The following is a 15,096-nucleotide window of genomic DNA, read 5'->3' as shown; positions in this document are numbered from 1 at the left end:
AGCTAGGAAAGCAATAGACAGTGAGTCTTCTTGGGCCTTGGGCCTGACATATCCTTTTTCTCCAAGAAATGGAGGAGTCAGGAATTCTCAATCACCTCCAGGTACTTGTAGCCCGTAAGAAAGGATAATACACTGGCCGGGTGTGGTGGCTCACGCCTGTAATCCCAGCACTTTGGGAGGCCGAGTGGGCAGATCACCTGAGGTCAGAAGTTCGAGACCAGCCTGGCCAACATGGTGATATCTTGTCTCTACTATAAATACAAAAATTAGCTGGACGTGGTGGCGGGTGCCTGTCATTCCAGCTATTGTACTACTCCAGCTACTCGAGAGGCTGAGGCAGGAGAATCTCTTGAACCCAGGAGGTGGAGGTTGCAGTGAGCCAAGATTGCGTGACTGTACTCCAGCCTGGGCGACAAAGAGAGACCTTGTCTCAAAAAAAAAAAAAAAAAAAAGAAAGAAGGAAAAATATACTGGCCACTCGGCCACTGAGCCATCAGTTCTGCCTGTGATGTAGATTACGACATCCTCTAGAAATAACCAGCTTCTCTTCTTCCCTCTTCCAAATATCTGAAGACTAAGGTGAAGCACTCCTTTAACTTATTCAGGGCCACGCTTCCCTCTTCCCTCTCCGGAGGCTGCTGCTATGGCCTGGTGTCAGGCTCCAGGACCAGCCCTGAATGGTGCCAAGTCAGACAGCACAGAGGTGGGAAGAGAGGCTGGCAGGTGTGCAGGATGAGCAGAGGACTCTTCCTCCCTTACCTCGTCTCAGTACGGAATGTAACAGCATTTAGCAGAGAATGTCACATAAAAAAATGACCCACTGCATGTGAAAAAAAAAAAAAAGCATTGTCAAATCGCGGAAGAAATCGCTCTAGAATGACGCTTCCTTCTGTGCTGCAATCATCTATTCAAACTGACTTCCAAAAGGAGGATCGTCGACATTTCCGTCATGATATAAAGTGGGAAGAAGCCACTATCTGATTCCAACCTCGGGTCATGCCACTGCCTGTGCTTGGTATCTGCTCAGTACCAGCTGCAAATGATTCGCAGTGTCCAGCGTCCGTGATGTGGTTCCTTACAGGCTAATCCAGCATCTTGACAGGGTAGTGAGTGGGTGTCAGTACGAAGACAAGCCCTGCTGGGGTTCAGGGTCTGAGAAGGCGTGGCTCTTGCAGTGAACTGCTCCCTGGAGGACTCATCACAGACAAGAGTGTCTCCCGCCACCCCCCACACACCAAAAGACACCAAGTTCTCAAACGCTGTTTTATGGGAACAGAGGGACCGGCTCCATCAGAAGCATTTACTGAAACAGAAGAAAGAGACCAAACCAGATCCCCTTGGCTTACTGAAAAGTAGGTTGAGAAAAGCTCTGCCGTACTCGAAAAAGCAACCCGAGTATGGTCGTCTTTCCCAATGCAACAGCACAAGAGCTTGATTCTGGTTTCCCACACGCTTGTAGCTGCTGTCTTGAGGCCATTAAGTAACTGGCTTGAATCATGACTATCCAGGTGGCTGGGGCCGGCAGAGGAATATGGAGCCATTTTCCCCCCCAGAGGGTCAAAGACAATGATAATGGAAACCACCGTGGCAGCGATGATGATCCAACTGCAAGACAGAGAGAGGAAAAGGCTCGGTGACTGCGGGCCCCAGCCCAGACGCAGGTGTCCGGGGTCCCTCCTCCGGGTTCAGTTTCTGAGTCTCTACCACGGAGAGTCCTATTACCGAGGAAGATGCAGCTCTCCTGGAACCTGCCTGAGGCAAGCAACTTTCTTCTAGAAAGTTCCTTATGAGGCTGGGCGTGGTGGCTCACGCCTGTAATCCCAGCACTTTGGGAAGCCGAGGCGGGCAGATCACAAGGTCAGGAGATCAAGACCATCCTGGCCAACATGGGGAAACCCCATCTCTACTAAAAACACAAAAATTAGCTGGATGTGATGGCAGGTGCCTGTAATCCCAGCTACTCAGGAGGCTGAGGCAGGAGAATTGCTTGAACCAGAGAGTCGGAGATTGCAGTGAGCCGAAATGGTGCCACTGCACGCCAGCCTGGTGATGGAGCAAGACTCCGTCTCAAAGAAAAAAAAAAGAAAGTTCCTTATAAATCAATGACTAACCCAGGCCCTGCGCTAACAGTAAAGGCCACAGAAGGAACAGGGAGGTGTCCGCTGGGCAGAGTTGCAGCCTGGGCCCGGAAGCAGCGGGCACTTGTTCTCTGTATGGCCCTGGGACCATGACGTACGCCCTTCCCCTTCAGTGCCTCAGGGCTCTTCTCAGGAAAGCAAAAGAACTTCCTTATCACAGGGTCCTCTGATAGGCCTTTCATCTATATGTTTAAATATTTCCACACTGCAAGACGCTGGACTCAGGAGCACACGCCACCGGGAAGATGCCCCTCCCGAAGGGGCTCTGCTGCCCCCTGGCGGTGTGACTCGGGAAACGCAGCAACAGCCCAGGTCTAATTCCTTATCTAGAACAGAGGGTGTTAAGGCGGCGGAACTGCATCATCTCTAAGATTTTTCGCCTAGAAAACACGAAAACCTTATCATTCTAGAATATTATTCCCTGTCCCACTTCTGGACACCGTATCTCTTTTCATACCTTTAGTTTTAGTTTTTGCCCGGGTTTTGGTCTTCGGTTTTCTTTCGAATTCTTATAAGAGAAGGGTTAGGAATAAAAGACGTTAAGAAAAAAAAAGAGAGAGAGAGAAGGGAATGTAGAAAAGAGAGAACCAGTGAGGAAAGAAATCTACATCAATACATGTATAACAAAAGATGAGTTGTGTATCATGGGTAAACAGTGTCTCTAAATTTTCATGAGTTACACAGAAACTAACTCCAATTTCTAACTATTTCAGGAAGTCGGAGGGACGCCGGGCTCTCTGTCATGTTAGAAGGGTTTGTTCACCTATGTGTCAAATCCACTGAAACTCAAAGAGAAGAAGGGAGACTTCACCTGACCACGACGGTTGCGATGATGCCGTTCACAACTGTCCTGTCGCACTGAACACCGTCGGCCACCCAGGCGGCCCCCAGAGAGGCCCAGACCATCTCTGGAAAAAAGAGCGCCAGGCGGATGTAAAGCAGCTTAGACATAGACTTCCGCGGTCCGGGGTTACAAATCGTTCCTGAAATACAAAAAACGTTCCGACTGCTCGGTTGCTTCCTCAGAGATGAAGAGCTTCCTTTTTGCAAAAATACAGTTTTTGCAGAGCATACATTTGTACTGTGCACACACCCGCCTCCTGACTTTTTCTACTTGTAACTAACTGGTAATCAGCACCTAAGTCAGAGAGCAAGTGAGAAAGTGAGGATAGGAAACGTGACAAAAAGTCTTGGGCTCCTTTTAAAGATTTACCAGGCATTAAAAACACTTTTGGGTTCTAACTGGGGTGATGATAAAATCATGGCCCAAACTGGTATACTTCTGAGAGCAAAAAAGGGGACTATTAATGATGATGCTGGGGCCAGGCGCGGTGGCTCACACCTGTACTCCCAGCACTTTGGGAGGAGGCCAAGGCAGGTGGATCACCTGAGGTCGGGAGCTCAAGACCAGCCTGGCCAACATGGTGAAACCTCAACTCTACTAAAAATAAAAAAAATTAGTGAGGCGTGGTTGCAGGTGCCTGTAATCCCAGCTACTTTTGAGGGAGGCTGAGGAAGGAAAATCGCTTGAACTCAGGAGGCGGAAGTTGCAGTGAGCTGAGATTGCGCCACTGCACTCTATCTAGCCTGGGCGACAGAGCAAGACTCTGTCTCAAAAAACAAAAATAAATTTTAAAAAAGAATTATTATTATGCTGGGACAACAGGCACAAAACAGAATGGTCCCAGGCAAACAGGGATAGATGGTCACCCAAGTTCTAACAGCCAGAAAAATAAGCTCCACGTCCCTTTGAGACCTATATTGTTCTAGACACCATACCAGAACACTTTATGTGCATACTTCTTTGTGTGGGATTAACCCCACAATAACTGGGTTAGTCATTATCTCATTTTACCTACGAGGAAACTAAAGCTCAGACAGCATAATAGCGACTTTTTTTTTTTTTTTTGGAGACAGGGTCTCACTGTCTTGCCCAGGCTGGAGTGTGGTGGCACAGTCACGGCTCACTGCAGCCTCAACCTCTCAGGCTCAAGTGAGCCACCCACCTCAGCCTCTCGGGTAGCTGGGACTACAGGTGCACACCACCACACTGAATGAGGCCTAATGGTCCCATAGACAGTTTTTTTTTTTGTGGGGGTTTTTGTTAATTTTTGTTTTGGTTTTTCCAGATGGAGTCTCACTCTGTCGCCCAGGCTGGAGTGCAGTGGTGCGATCTCAGCTTACCACAACCTCCGCCTCCCAGGTTCAAGCAATTCTCCTGCCTCAGCCTCCCTAGTAGCTGCAATTAGAGGCATTACACCTGGCTAATTTTTGTATTTTTAGTAGGGACTGGGTTTCACCATGTTGGCCAGGCTGGTCTTGAACTCCTGACCTCAAGTGATCTGCCCGCCTTGGCCTCGCAAAGTCCTGGGATTATAGGCATGAGCCATGGCACCCTGCCAGGAAACAACTTTCATATTCCAAAAATTATCTTCTGTTAGAATAACTTAAATAGTCACATCTTAAAATATTAGGCACTAACACACAAAAAAGGATGAGTTCATGTCCTCTGCAGGGACATGGACGAAGCTGGAAACCATCATTCTGAGCAAACTATCGTAAGGACAGAAACCCAAACACCGCATGCTCCTACTCGTAGGTGAGAATTGAACAATGAGAAGACATGGGCACAGGGTGGGGAACATCACACACCGGGGCCTGCCGGGGGGTGGAAGGAGGAGGGGGGGATAGCATTAGGAGATATACCTAATAGAAATGACGAGTTAATGGGTGCAGCACACCAACATGGCACATGTATACACACATAACAAACCTGCACATGTACCACAGAACTTAAAGTATAATAATATTCATAAAAATGCAAAAATAAATAAATATTAGGCACTAACAGCCTCATTTTTAGCACAAAGACAAAATTTTATAAGCTAAATAATTATAACACTAACCTCTCTGAGGGGGAAAGGGTGCAGGTTATGTTAAAAACAAAACAAACAAACAAAAAACACACAGTTTATATTTGAAACTTGTTATAACAATGGCCAAACACCCCAGAAAAACAGGAAACAGTATCTGCATACACGCTGCTTCCTGAAGGGCTGAGATTCTAAAAACAGACACATCATAATGTCAGCAGCACCTGGACCTGAAACTCCAACTGTGATGGCAACTGTTGATACCGCATTAATGAAATTCGCAGACAAGGAATCAAGAGATGGAGTTGCTCTGATTAAGGTTCCAGAAAATAAGATACTGATCCCAGCACATTGGATGGCCAAGGTGGGAGGATTGCTTGAGCTGAGGAGTTCGAGACCACCCTGGGCAACACAAAGAGACCGCATCTCTGATTATTTTTTTAAAAAGATGGTGATGATGATGATGATGATACTGAGAAAATCTCCTTTACACATTTTTGCCTGCCTAGAAAAAAATTCTGGCCGGGTGTGGTGGCTCATCCCTATAATCCTAGCACTTTGGGAGGCTGAAGTGGATGGACTGCCTGAGCTCAGGAGTTCGAGACCAGCCCGGCCAACACGGTGAAACCTCATCTCTACTAAAATATAAAAAATGAGCCGGGCATGGTGGTGCGCTCAGGCAGTCCCAGCTACTTAGGAGGCTGAGGCAAGAGAATCACTTGAACCCAGGATGCGGAGGTTGCAGTGAGCCAAGATCATGACACTGCACTCCAGCCTGGGTGACAGAGTGAGACTCTAACTCAAAAAGAAAAAAGAAAAAATTTCCCTTTTATTTTTCCTAAAGATAAACAGATGCTGGTATGGACCTGGCTGCTGCAGCAGGCTTCTTAAGGTCACTGGTCCCATAACCAACGAGCACAGCTGCATTCCTAAATGTAATGTCCTCACCACTGTCTTGGTTAAGTAACCCTATCATCCATCGTCGGGCACGGCCACTTATGGAAGAGCAATGAAAGGAAGGCCTAGGTCCCAGAGTCGGTACACTCAACTTCTAGAGTCACTGCTGCAACCTTCTCGGACCCAGCTTAGCAATGAGCTCTTGGGATACAAACACAGAGGAGATACATGGAGGCATCCCACAATCAAAGCTCCACATGGTACAAGGCAGACCTTGTATGTCAAAAGTGTTCTTCTGTCAAAACATGGTAGTCATAAGGGTGGACCACCCCTAATCAAACCTCCCACAAGGTGCAACAGTAGGATTTCATGTGGGAGGTTTTCAAATAAAAAATAGAAACTAGGCCGGGCGTGGTGGCTCATGCCTATAATCCCAGCACTTTGGGAGGGCGAGGTGGGTGGATCACCTGAGGTCAGGAGTTCGAGACCAGCCTGGCCAACATGGCGAAACCCCATCTGTACTAAAAATACAAAAATTAGCTGGGCGTGGTGGTGGGCACCTGTAATCCCAGTTACTCGGGAGGTTGAGGCAGGAGAACCGGTTTAACCCAGGAGGTGGAGGTTGCAGTGAGCTGAGATCACACCACCGCACTCCAGCCTGGGTGATGGAGAGACTCCATCTCAAAAAAAACTACCACAGTATCAATGTTTTCCCCAAATGGCGGACGCGGTGGCTCATGCTTGCAATCCCAGCACTTTGGGAGGCCGAGGCAGGTGGATCACCTGAGTTCAGGAGTTCAAGACCAGCCTGACCAACATGGAGAAATCCCGTCTCTACTAAAAATACAAAATTAGCCGGGTGTGGTGGTACATGCCTGTAATCCCAGCTATTTGGGAGGCTGAGGCAGGAGAATCACTTGAACCCGGAAGGCGGAAGTTGCAGGGAGCCAAGATGGCGCCATTGCACTCCAGCCTGGGCAACAGAAGCAAAACTCTGTCTCCAAAAAAAAAAAGTTTTCCCCAATGGAGCTGCAGAACAGAAGAAGAGGATCCGTCTTCTGTATGGAGAGAACTGAATTCCACCTGCTCCAAATATTCCCCTCACAACGTGTGATGTTCCTCTTAGAGACAAGTATCAGCCAAAAGCTAAAGAAGCATTCTTTCAGCTCAGATGACAGACTATTGGGACTTGATTTATGAAACAAAAGGGACAACAGAAGTTAGCTATGTCGGCCAGGCACAGTGGCGCACGCCTGTAATCCCAACACTTTGGAAGGCCATGGTGGGAAGTTTGAGACCAGCTGGTCAACATGGTTTCTACAAAAAATACAAAATTAGACAGGCATGCTGGTGTGTGCCTGTAATCCCAGTTAATCGGGAGGCTGAGGCAGAGAACTGCTTGAACCTGGGAGGCGGAGGTTGCAGTGAGCCGAGATCCCATCACTGCACTCCCGCCTGTGCAACACAGTGAGATTCCATCTCTAAATAAAAATAAATACAAATTATTTATATTTCCTTTACTGTTCATGTTCTTTGCCCATTTTTCTACTGACCATTGGTTTTTTCTTTTTCTTTCTTTTTTTTGAACGGGGAAAGGAGTTTCACTCTTATCACCTAGGCTAGAGTGCAATGGTGCGATCTCGGCTCACTGCAACCTTTGCCTCCTGGGTTCAAGCGATGCTCCTACCTCAGTCTCCCCAGTAGCTGGACTACAGGCACTCGCCACCACGCCCAGCTGATATTTGTATTTTTAGTAGAGACAGGGTTTCACCATGTTGGCCAGGCTGGTCTTGAACTCCTGACCTTAGGTGATCCACCAGCCTCAGCCTCCCAAATGCTCAGATTACGAGTGTGAGCCACCATGCCCGGCCGATTTTTTTTTTTTTTTTTTAATTATAGAAGCCCTTATTACTAAGGGGACTGCCTCTGTGTCTCATGTGTTACAAATATTTTTTCCTCATTTGTCTTTTAACCTTTCCTTTTGGTGTTCGTCTGCAAAATACCTATACAGTTAGTAGGTATATTCTGTTCAATAATTTTTTTTTTTTTTTGAGACAGAGTCTCGCTGTGTTGCCCAGGTTGGAGTGCAGTGGCACCATCTTGGCTCACTGCAACCTCCACCTCCCAGGTTCAGGCGATTCTCCTGCCTCAGCCTCTCAAGTAGCTGGGATTACAGGCATCCGCCACCAAACCCAGCTAATTTTTTATATTTTTAGTAGAGATGGGGTTTCACCATGTTGGCAAGGCTGGTCTCGAACTCCAGACCTCATGATCCCCCTGCCTCGGCCTCCCAAACTGCTGGGATGTGAGCCACTGCTCCTACCCTTCAATACATATTTTAAATAAGGTATATGATGTTATATGTAACAAACTGACAATTAAACAAAAATTTTTTTTTTTTCGAGACAGAGTCTTGCTCTGTCGCCCAGGCTGAAATGCAATGGCGCGATCTTGGCTCACTGCAACCTCAGCCTCCCGGGTTCAAGTGATTCTCCTGCCCCAGCCTACCGAGTAGCTGGGATTACAGGTGCGTGCCACCCTGCCTGGCTACTTTTCTGTATTTTTAGTAGAGGTGGGGTTTCACCGTGTTAGCCAGGGTGGTCTCAATCTCCTGACCTTGTGACCCACCTGCCTCAGCCTCCCAAAGTGCTGGGATTACAGGTGTGAGCCACGGCACCTGGCCTTCAATACAATTTTTTTTTTTTTGAGAGGCAGTCTCGCTCTATCGCCCAGGCTGGATTACAGTGGTGAGATCTCAGCTCCCTGCAAGCTCCGCCTCCCGGGTTCACACCATTCTCCTGCCTCAGCCTCCCAAGTAGCTGGGACTACAGGCGCCCACCACCACGCCCGGCTAATTTTTTTAATACATATTTTTAATAAGGCATATGATGTTATGTGTAACAAACTGACAAACAAATATGTTTTTGTAAAACACCGTTTTCAGTTTGGTTGGGAAACTCTAGCCACAAGTTACAGAAAATTCAACTCAAACTGGCTGAAAAGCAGTAAGGGCCACACTGACTCGAGGGACTGAGGGCAGAAGCAGGATGGCGTCAGGGCTGCCCTGACCGAGACCCGGCTCCACCTCCCTGTGCTTCTCCCAGCTCTCCCCTGTTCTGTATGTCAGCTCACCTTGGGCTGTGAGTGGAGATGCAGCTTCAGCCAGAGGGACAGTGATGACAAATGGCTTTTGGGTCCTTCCTAGAGGGGCAAGGAAGCATTTCCCCAGAACCTTCCACCAAACTCTCCCTGACTCTCACTGGGCCAAACTGGGTCATGTGTCTGTTCCTGAACTGATCACCGCTACGTGAGCTGGGCCTAGGGTCTGCTTCTCTGACGCATACTTGGTATGTGGGGATAAGGGGCAAAACAAAGTGAGGTTCTGTTTGGAGGAGGCTGTGGGACAGACAACCCACAACAGCCCGACAACCCACAGATGATTTCTGGGCTCTGACCACAAGTACATGATGATGTAGGCATTGTACAAGTGTCCAGGAGGAGGGGACTGAGTGAATATAAGCATCCCTCACAGGGATGTAAAGGCATCCCAACACCAAAAATATCTCAAGACAAACAAACACGTAAGGAAAAAAAAAAGTACTCTGAGTGCTTCCAATCTGATCCTGCTATGACAGCCACAAACTCAGTGGTCTAACCAGAATGTGAGATGAACAAAAAACGGCAAGTAAGTTAGATAATGCTGTATCTGAAATGACATCAGTCTCAATACTTCACCTTCAAAAAGAAGCTTCCCAGTGCTGAAGCCACACTGTACACATGGTTCCTTTCTTTCCTTAAGCCTCTGGCACCAATGACAGCCTACACTTGGGGGCCAACACAAACGTGGAGCCTCTATTAATCCAGTCTCCTTGCCTGGATGTTTCTAGAGGCATACTAAAATACACAGAGCTAGCCGGGTGCGGTGGCTCACACCTGCAATCCCAGCACTTTGGGAGGACGAGGTGGGCGGATCCCCTGAGGTCAGGAGTTCAAGACCAGCCTGGCCAACATGGTGAAACTTTGCCTCTACTAAAAATACAAAAAAATTAGCTGGGTGCGGTGGCATGTGCCTGTAATCTCAGCTACTTGGGAGGCTAAGGCAGAATTGTTTGAACCTGGGAGGCAGAGGTTGCAGTGAGCTGAGATTATGCCACTGCAGTCAAGCCCTAGGCAACAAGGGCGAAACTCTGTCTCAAAATAAAAAAATAAAATAAAATACACAGAGCTCCGTTTTTTTGTTTTTTTTTTGAGACTGAGTCTCACTCTATCGCCCAGGCTGGAGTGCAGTGGCGCAATCTCGGCTCACTGCAAGCTCCGCCTCCCGGGTTCACGCCATTCTCCTGCCTCAGCCTCCCGAGTAGCTGGGACTGCAGGCGCCGCCACCTCGCCCGGCTAGTTTTTTGTATTTTTAGTAGAGACGGGGTTTCACTGTGTTAGCCAGGATGGTCTCGATCTCCTGACCTCATGATCCGCCTGCCTCGGCCTCCCACAGTGCTGGGATTACAGGCGTGAGCCACCACGCCCGGCACAGAGCTCCATTTTCTATGTTACTGTGGTAAGCATGCACATGCCACTCTTGCTTGTCATCCCAAACCCTAAGGTCTTTTTCTCATGAAAGATGTTGCTGCTGACATTTCTACCCTCTACATTTCTCCTATGAGCTAACACCTTTTACATTTCAGCCCTTTATTCCAAACCATCAAGATCTTGATGCCGTCACTCACTGTATCACCAGCGCCTCCCAGTGCACCTCCACCTCCAGCGTACATCTGATATGCATACCTCGTCCATCTCAATTCAAGCAGTGACAAAAGACTAAAACATGGCAGATGGTGGCATGCCACACAGCCCTGCCTCTGACCGAGGAATCGTTTCTATGAATGCATTCCTTCATTAGTCACCACAGTGCTCACATCATCCTGTGAAGCAGACGAATCCAACAGGGAAGGTTTCCAACACTTCTGGAGACATTCTCAGATAAATGGTTATCTACAGAAAACCGTAACACATATAAAAATATATGAAGAATAGGTGATCAGACGCAGTGGTTCACCCCTGTAATCCTAGCATTTTGGTAGGCCAAGACGAGAGGATCACCTGAGCCCAGGAGTTCGAGATCAGTCTGAGCTATATAGCAAGACCCTGTCTCTACAAAAAATAAAAATAAAAAAAATTAGCCAGGTATGGTGGCACGTGCCTGTAGTTTCAGCCACTTGGGGGTTGAGATGAGAGGATTGCTTGAGCCCAGGTATTTGAGGCTGCAGTGAGCTATGACTGTGCCACTGCACTCTAGCCTGGGCAACAGAGCAAGACACTGTCTCTAACAACAACAAAATAGTTGTAACCCTCACAATGTAAAAATAAAAGAGGCCAGTCGCAGTGACTCACACTTGCAATCCCAGCACTTTGGGAGGCTGAGGCAGGCGGATCACTTGAGGTCAGGAGATCGAGACAAGCCTGACCAACATGGTAAAACCCCATCTCTACTCAAAATACAAAAATTAGCCAGGTGTGATAGCAGGCGCCTGTAATCCTAGCTATATGGGAGGCTGAGGCACGAGAATCATTTGAACCCAGGAGACGGAGGCTGCAGTGAGCAGAGCATGTCACTGCACTCCAGCCTGTGCAAGAGAAGGAGACTCTATTTCAAAAAAATAAAAATAAAAAATGAAAGGATAAATAGCCTAGTCTAAAATTGGGCAAAAGATCTGAACAGACTTTTCCACAAAAATGATATGCGAATGGGCAATAAGCAAATGAAAGGATGCTCAACATCATCAGTCATCAAAGAAATGTTCAAAGCCATGAGATAAAAAACAAATGGCCTGTAGCCCCCGCTACTCAGGAGGCTCAGGCAGGAGAATCACTTAAACCTGGGAGGGGGAGGTTGCAGTGAGCTGAGATCACACCTCGGCACTCCAGCCTGGGCGACAGAGTGTGACTCTGTCTCAAAAAACAAAACCAAACAAAATCATGAGCTACCACTTCACATTCACTAGGATGGCAATAATTAACAAGTCATATAATAACAGTGTTGAGCAATTAGAACCCTTATACACTGCTGGTGGGAATGTAAAATGGTACAGCTGCTCGGAAAAGTCTGGCAGTTCCTCAAAAGGTTTCACAGAGCATTACCACATGATCCAGTAATTCCACTCCTAGGTACATACTCAAGAGAAATGAAAACAGGTCTGTATAAACACATGTATGCAAATGTTCACAGCTGCATTATTCATAATAGGTGAAAAATGGAAACAATCCAAATGCCTACCAACTAGCAAATGGATAAAATGTGGTCCATTCATTCGATGCTCTATTATTCAGCCATAAAAATGAAGTACTGATACATGCTAAAACAGGGATGAACCTTGAAGACATTACGCTAAGTTTAAGAAACCAGACCAAAAGGCCACACAGTGAATGAATTCCACTTACATGATGTCCACAACAGGCAAATGTACACAGACAGAAAGCAAATTAGTGAATGCTTAGGGCTGGAAGAGTTTGGGGAAAATGAGGAGTAACTGCTAATAGGTACGGGATCTCTTTCTTTCTTTTTTTTTTTTTTTGAGACAGAGTCTCACTCTGTCACCCAGGCTGGAGTACGGTGGCGCGATCTCAGCTCCCTAGCAGCTAGGATTACAAGCATGCGCCAATATAATTTTCTCTATTTTTAGTAGAGATGGGGTTTCACTGTGTTGGCCAGACTAGTCTCACGCTCCTGGCCTCAAGTGATTCACCCACCTCGACCTCCCAAAGTGCTGGGATTACAGGTGTGAGCCACCGTGTCCTGCCTGGTACAGGATTTCTTTTAGGAATGAAGAAAATGTTATAAACTTGATTGTGGTCATGGTTGCACAATTCTGTGATTATATTAAAAACTGCTGAATTGGAAAGTTTACGTAAGTGAATTGTATGGTATGTGAATTATATCTCAATAAAGCTATTAAAATAAAAAATAGGTATCAAACAGAAAAGGCTACTTTTTACCTCTCATGCTGACACACATGATGGCTGACACAGTACATATGACAACTGCCAGGAGAATCATGAGAACGATCAAGTAACTGCTGAGCAGGGCTCCGCCAGCACAGTCCAGCTTCCCTCTGTGCATGAGATACAACGTCAGAATGCCAATCCACCTGGCAAAAAGAAAAAAAAGGGAAGGGTCAGAAATGAAATCCAAGCAGCTGCTGTGTAAAACATGATACAAAGAAATAAAAGGAGTTAATATTTTCCAAAACAAGGCAAGGTTCACTTTGGAATATAATTTTCTTTTTTCTTTTTGTAGAGACAGGGTCTTGCTATGTTGCCCAGACTGGTCATGAACTCCTGGTTTCAAGCGATCTTCCTGCCTTGGCCTCCCAAAGTGCTGGGACTACAGGCATGAGGCACTGCACCTGTCCTGGAATATAACTGCCAACAATAAAAGATCTAGGCCTAGCACGATGGCTCATGTCTGTAATCCCAGCAGTTTTGGGAGGCCAAGGAAGGAAGATCACTAGAGCAAAGCAGTTGGAGACCAGCCTGGGCAACATAGGGAGACCCCATCCCTACAAAAAATAGAAAAAGTTAGCTGGGCGTGGTGGCACGAGTCTGTGGTCCCAGCGACTTGGGAGGCTGAAGTGGGAAGATCGCTTGAGACCAGGAGGTTGAGTCTGCAGTGAGTGGTGATCGTACCACTGCACTCCCGTCTGGATAGTAGAGTGAGACCCTGTCTCATAAAAATAAAAAGAAAAGGGGTCTCACTATGTTGCCCAAGTTGGTCTTCAACTCCTGCCCTCAAGCAATCCTCCCATCTCAGCTTCTCGGTGTGCTGAGATAACAGGCGTGAGCCACGGCCCCCGGCCAAGAATCTACTTTTTCATAACAATGATTCATGCCCTGCACAGATCCTCTGGGAACAGACTTCAGGTACCAACGCCACTTCCCACTGATTCCACACTTTGAAAGACAACAGCATTGAATATTGAGCCTGTCTGCTTCTCACGAAAGGCAGCCACAACCGGCTCGGTATTTTTTCCTATCCTTCATGTTGCAGATTCAAGTGCTCCGTACAAAGGGAAGGAAGGGTACAAGTGGCTGCTCCCGCCTCGAGACCTCGAGGCCAAGGCTTTTGCCGGCGGTGACACCCTCGAGGCTCCCCAGGGCCAGGTCTCGCGGCTGCACACAGAGGGGTGCTCGTGTCCTGACGCGTGGACTTCCAGGCCCCCTGTGTGACCCCGGGTCCAGCCCACACACTCTGGGGGCTGCGGTTTGTCATCCGTCAAATGGACACAGCACCACTGCCCACCTCTTCGGGCAGTGGTGAGAACTCGATAAGAGGATGCGTGGCCAGCGCTGGGACCGCGACAGTGCTTGGGAAGCCACTTCTGTCACCGTCTCAAGGGACAGCTCGCCCCCCGCTCCCTCCCCGGTGCGCTCCACCGCCCCCATAGCCGTCGTCCTTACCACAGCACTCGCACGACCAGCTCGAAGAAACCTGGGAAGACCAAGTCGTCGCTGGCGATGGCCCAGCGCCGGCCGAAGAGTACCATCCCCGGCATGGCGAAGGTCCTGTCGCCCGCACTCAGGACAGACCCCGCGCGCAGAGAAGCACCCTCCGGACGCCGCCACCAAATTGTCGGCGCTCAAGCGCAGACTCAGCGAGGGCGGGGCCCTGCGCATGCCCACGCTGAGGCCAAGACCGGCGCGCGCGAACTGAGCCCCACGCCGCCGCTTCCGCCGAAGCTTTTTGCGCCTGCGCAGAAACGCTAATCCGGAAGCCGCTGACTGAGTGGATTGCCGGTCTGCCCATCGGTGAAATCCGTTCTGGTATTTCCTTTTTCTTTTTCGTGAAAAGTGCAGTAATATCCGTTCTGGTCATACTTCCTTTTCCTTTTTTTTTTGGTAATTTCTTTGGTGGTTTTTTGTTTTTTTAATTTTTTTGAGACCGAGTCTCGCTTCGTTTCCCGGGCTGGAGTGCAGTGGGTGTGATCTCGGCTCACTGCATCCTCCGCCTCCCGGGCTCAAGCGATTCACCTGCCTCAGGCTTCCGCGTAACTACGATTACAGCAGCGCGCCACCACGGCTAATTTTTGTATTTTTAGTAGAGACGAAGTTTCACCATGTTGACCAGGCTGGTCTCGAACCGCGACCTCAAGTGATCCACCCGCCTCGGCCTCCCAGAGTGCTAGGATTACAGGCGT

General features: G+C 48.2%; 1 protein-coding gene across 5 annotated transcripts in view; it reads right to left on the bottom strand.

The window, feature by feature from the left end:
* DAGLB (diacylglycerol lipase beta) overlaps window positions 1-14,684 on the bottom strand; it is a 40,915-nt gene extending 26,231 nt beyond the window's left edge. For 2 of the 5 annotated variants that reach the window (XM_023197747.3, XM_023197748.3), the window contains exons 1-4: window positions 14,360-14,680; window positions 12,899-13,050; window positions 2,950-3,121; window positions 1,347-1,605 (exon numbers count right to left, since the gene is read on the bottom strand). In XM_023197747.3, coding sequence (XP_023053515.2) covers window positions 1,347-1,605; window positions 2,950-3,121; window positions 12,899-13,050; window positions 14,360-14,454 — 678 coding nt within the window. In that variant the 5' untranslated portion in view covers window positions 14,455-14,680. Of the gene's footprint in view, window positions 1-1,346; window positions 1,606-2,949; window positions 3,122-12,898; window positions 13,051-14,359 lie in introns of all 5 variants that reach the window. The other 3 variants (XM_023197750.3, XM_023197749.3, XM_023197751.3) reach the window with 3 other exon arrangements.
* Window positions 14,685-15,096: the final 412 nt, after the last annotated feature.

This window comes from Piliocolobus tephrosceles, chromosome 8 (assembly GCF_002776525.5).
Source record: "Piliocolobus tephrosceles isolate RC106 chromosome 8, ASM277652v3, whole genome shotgun sequence".
NCBI classification, from domain to species: Eukaryota; Metazoa; Chordata; class Mammalia; order Primates; family Cercopithecidae; genus Piliocolobus; species Piliocolobus tephrosceles.
The sequence above is the reverse complement of the archived record's forward strand: the minus strand, read 5'-3'. Positions and strand labels throughout refer to the sequence as shown.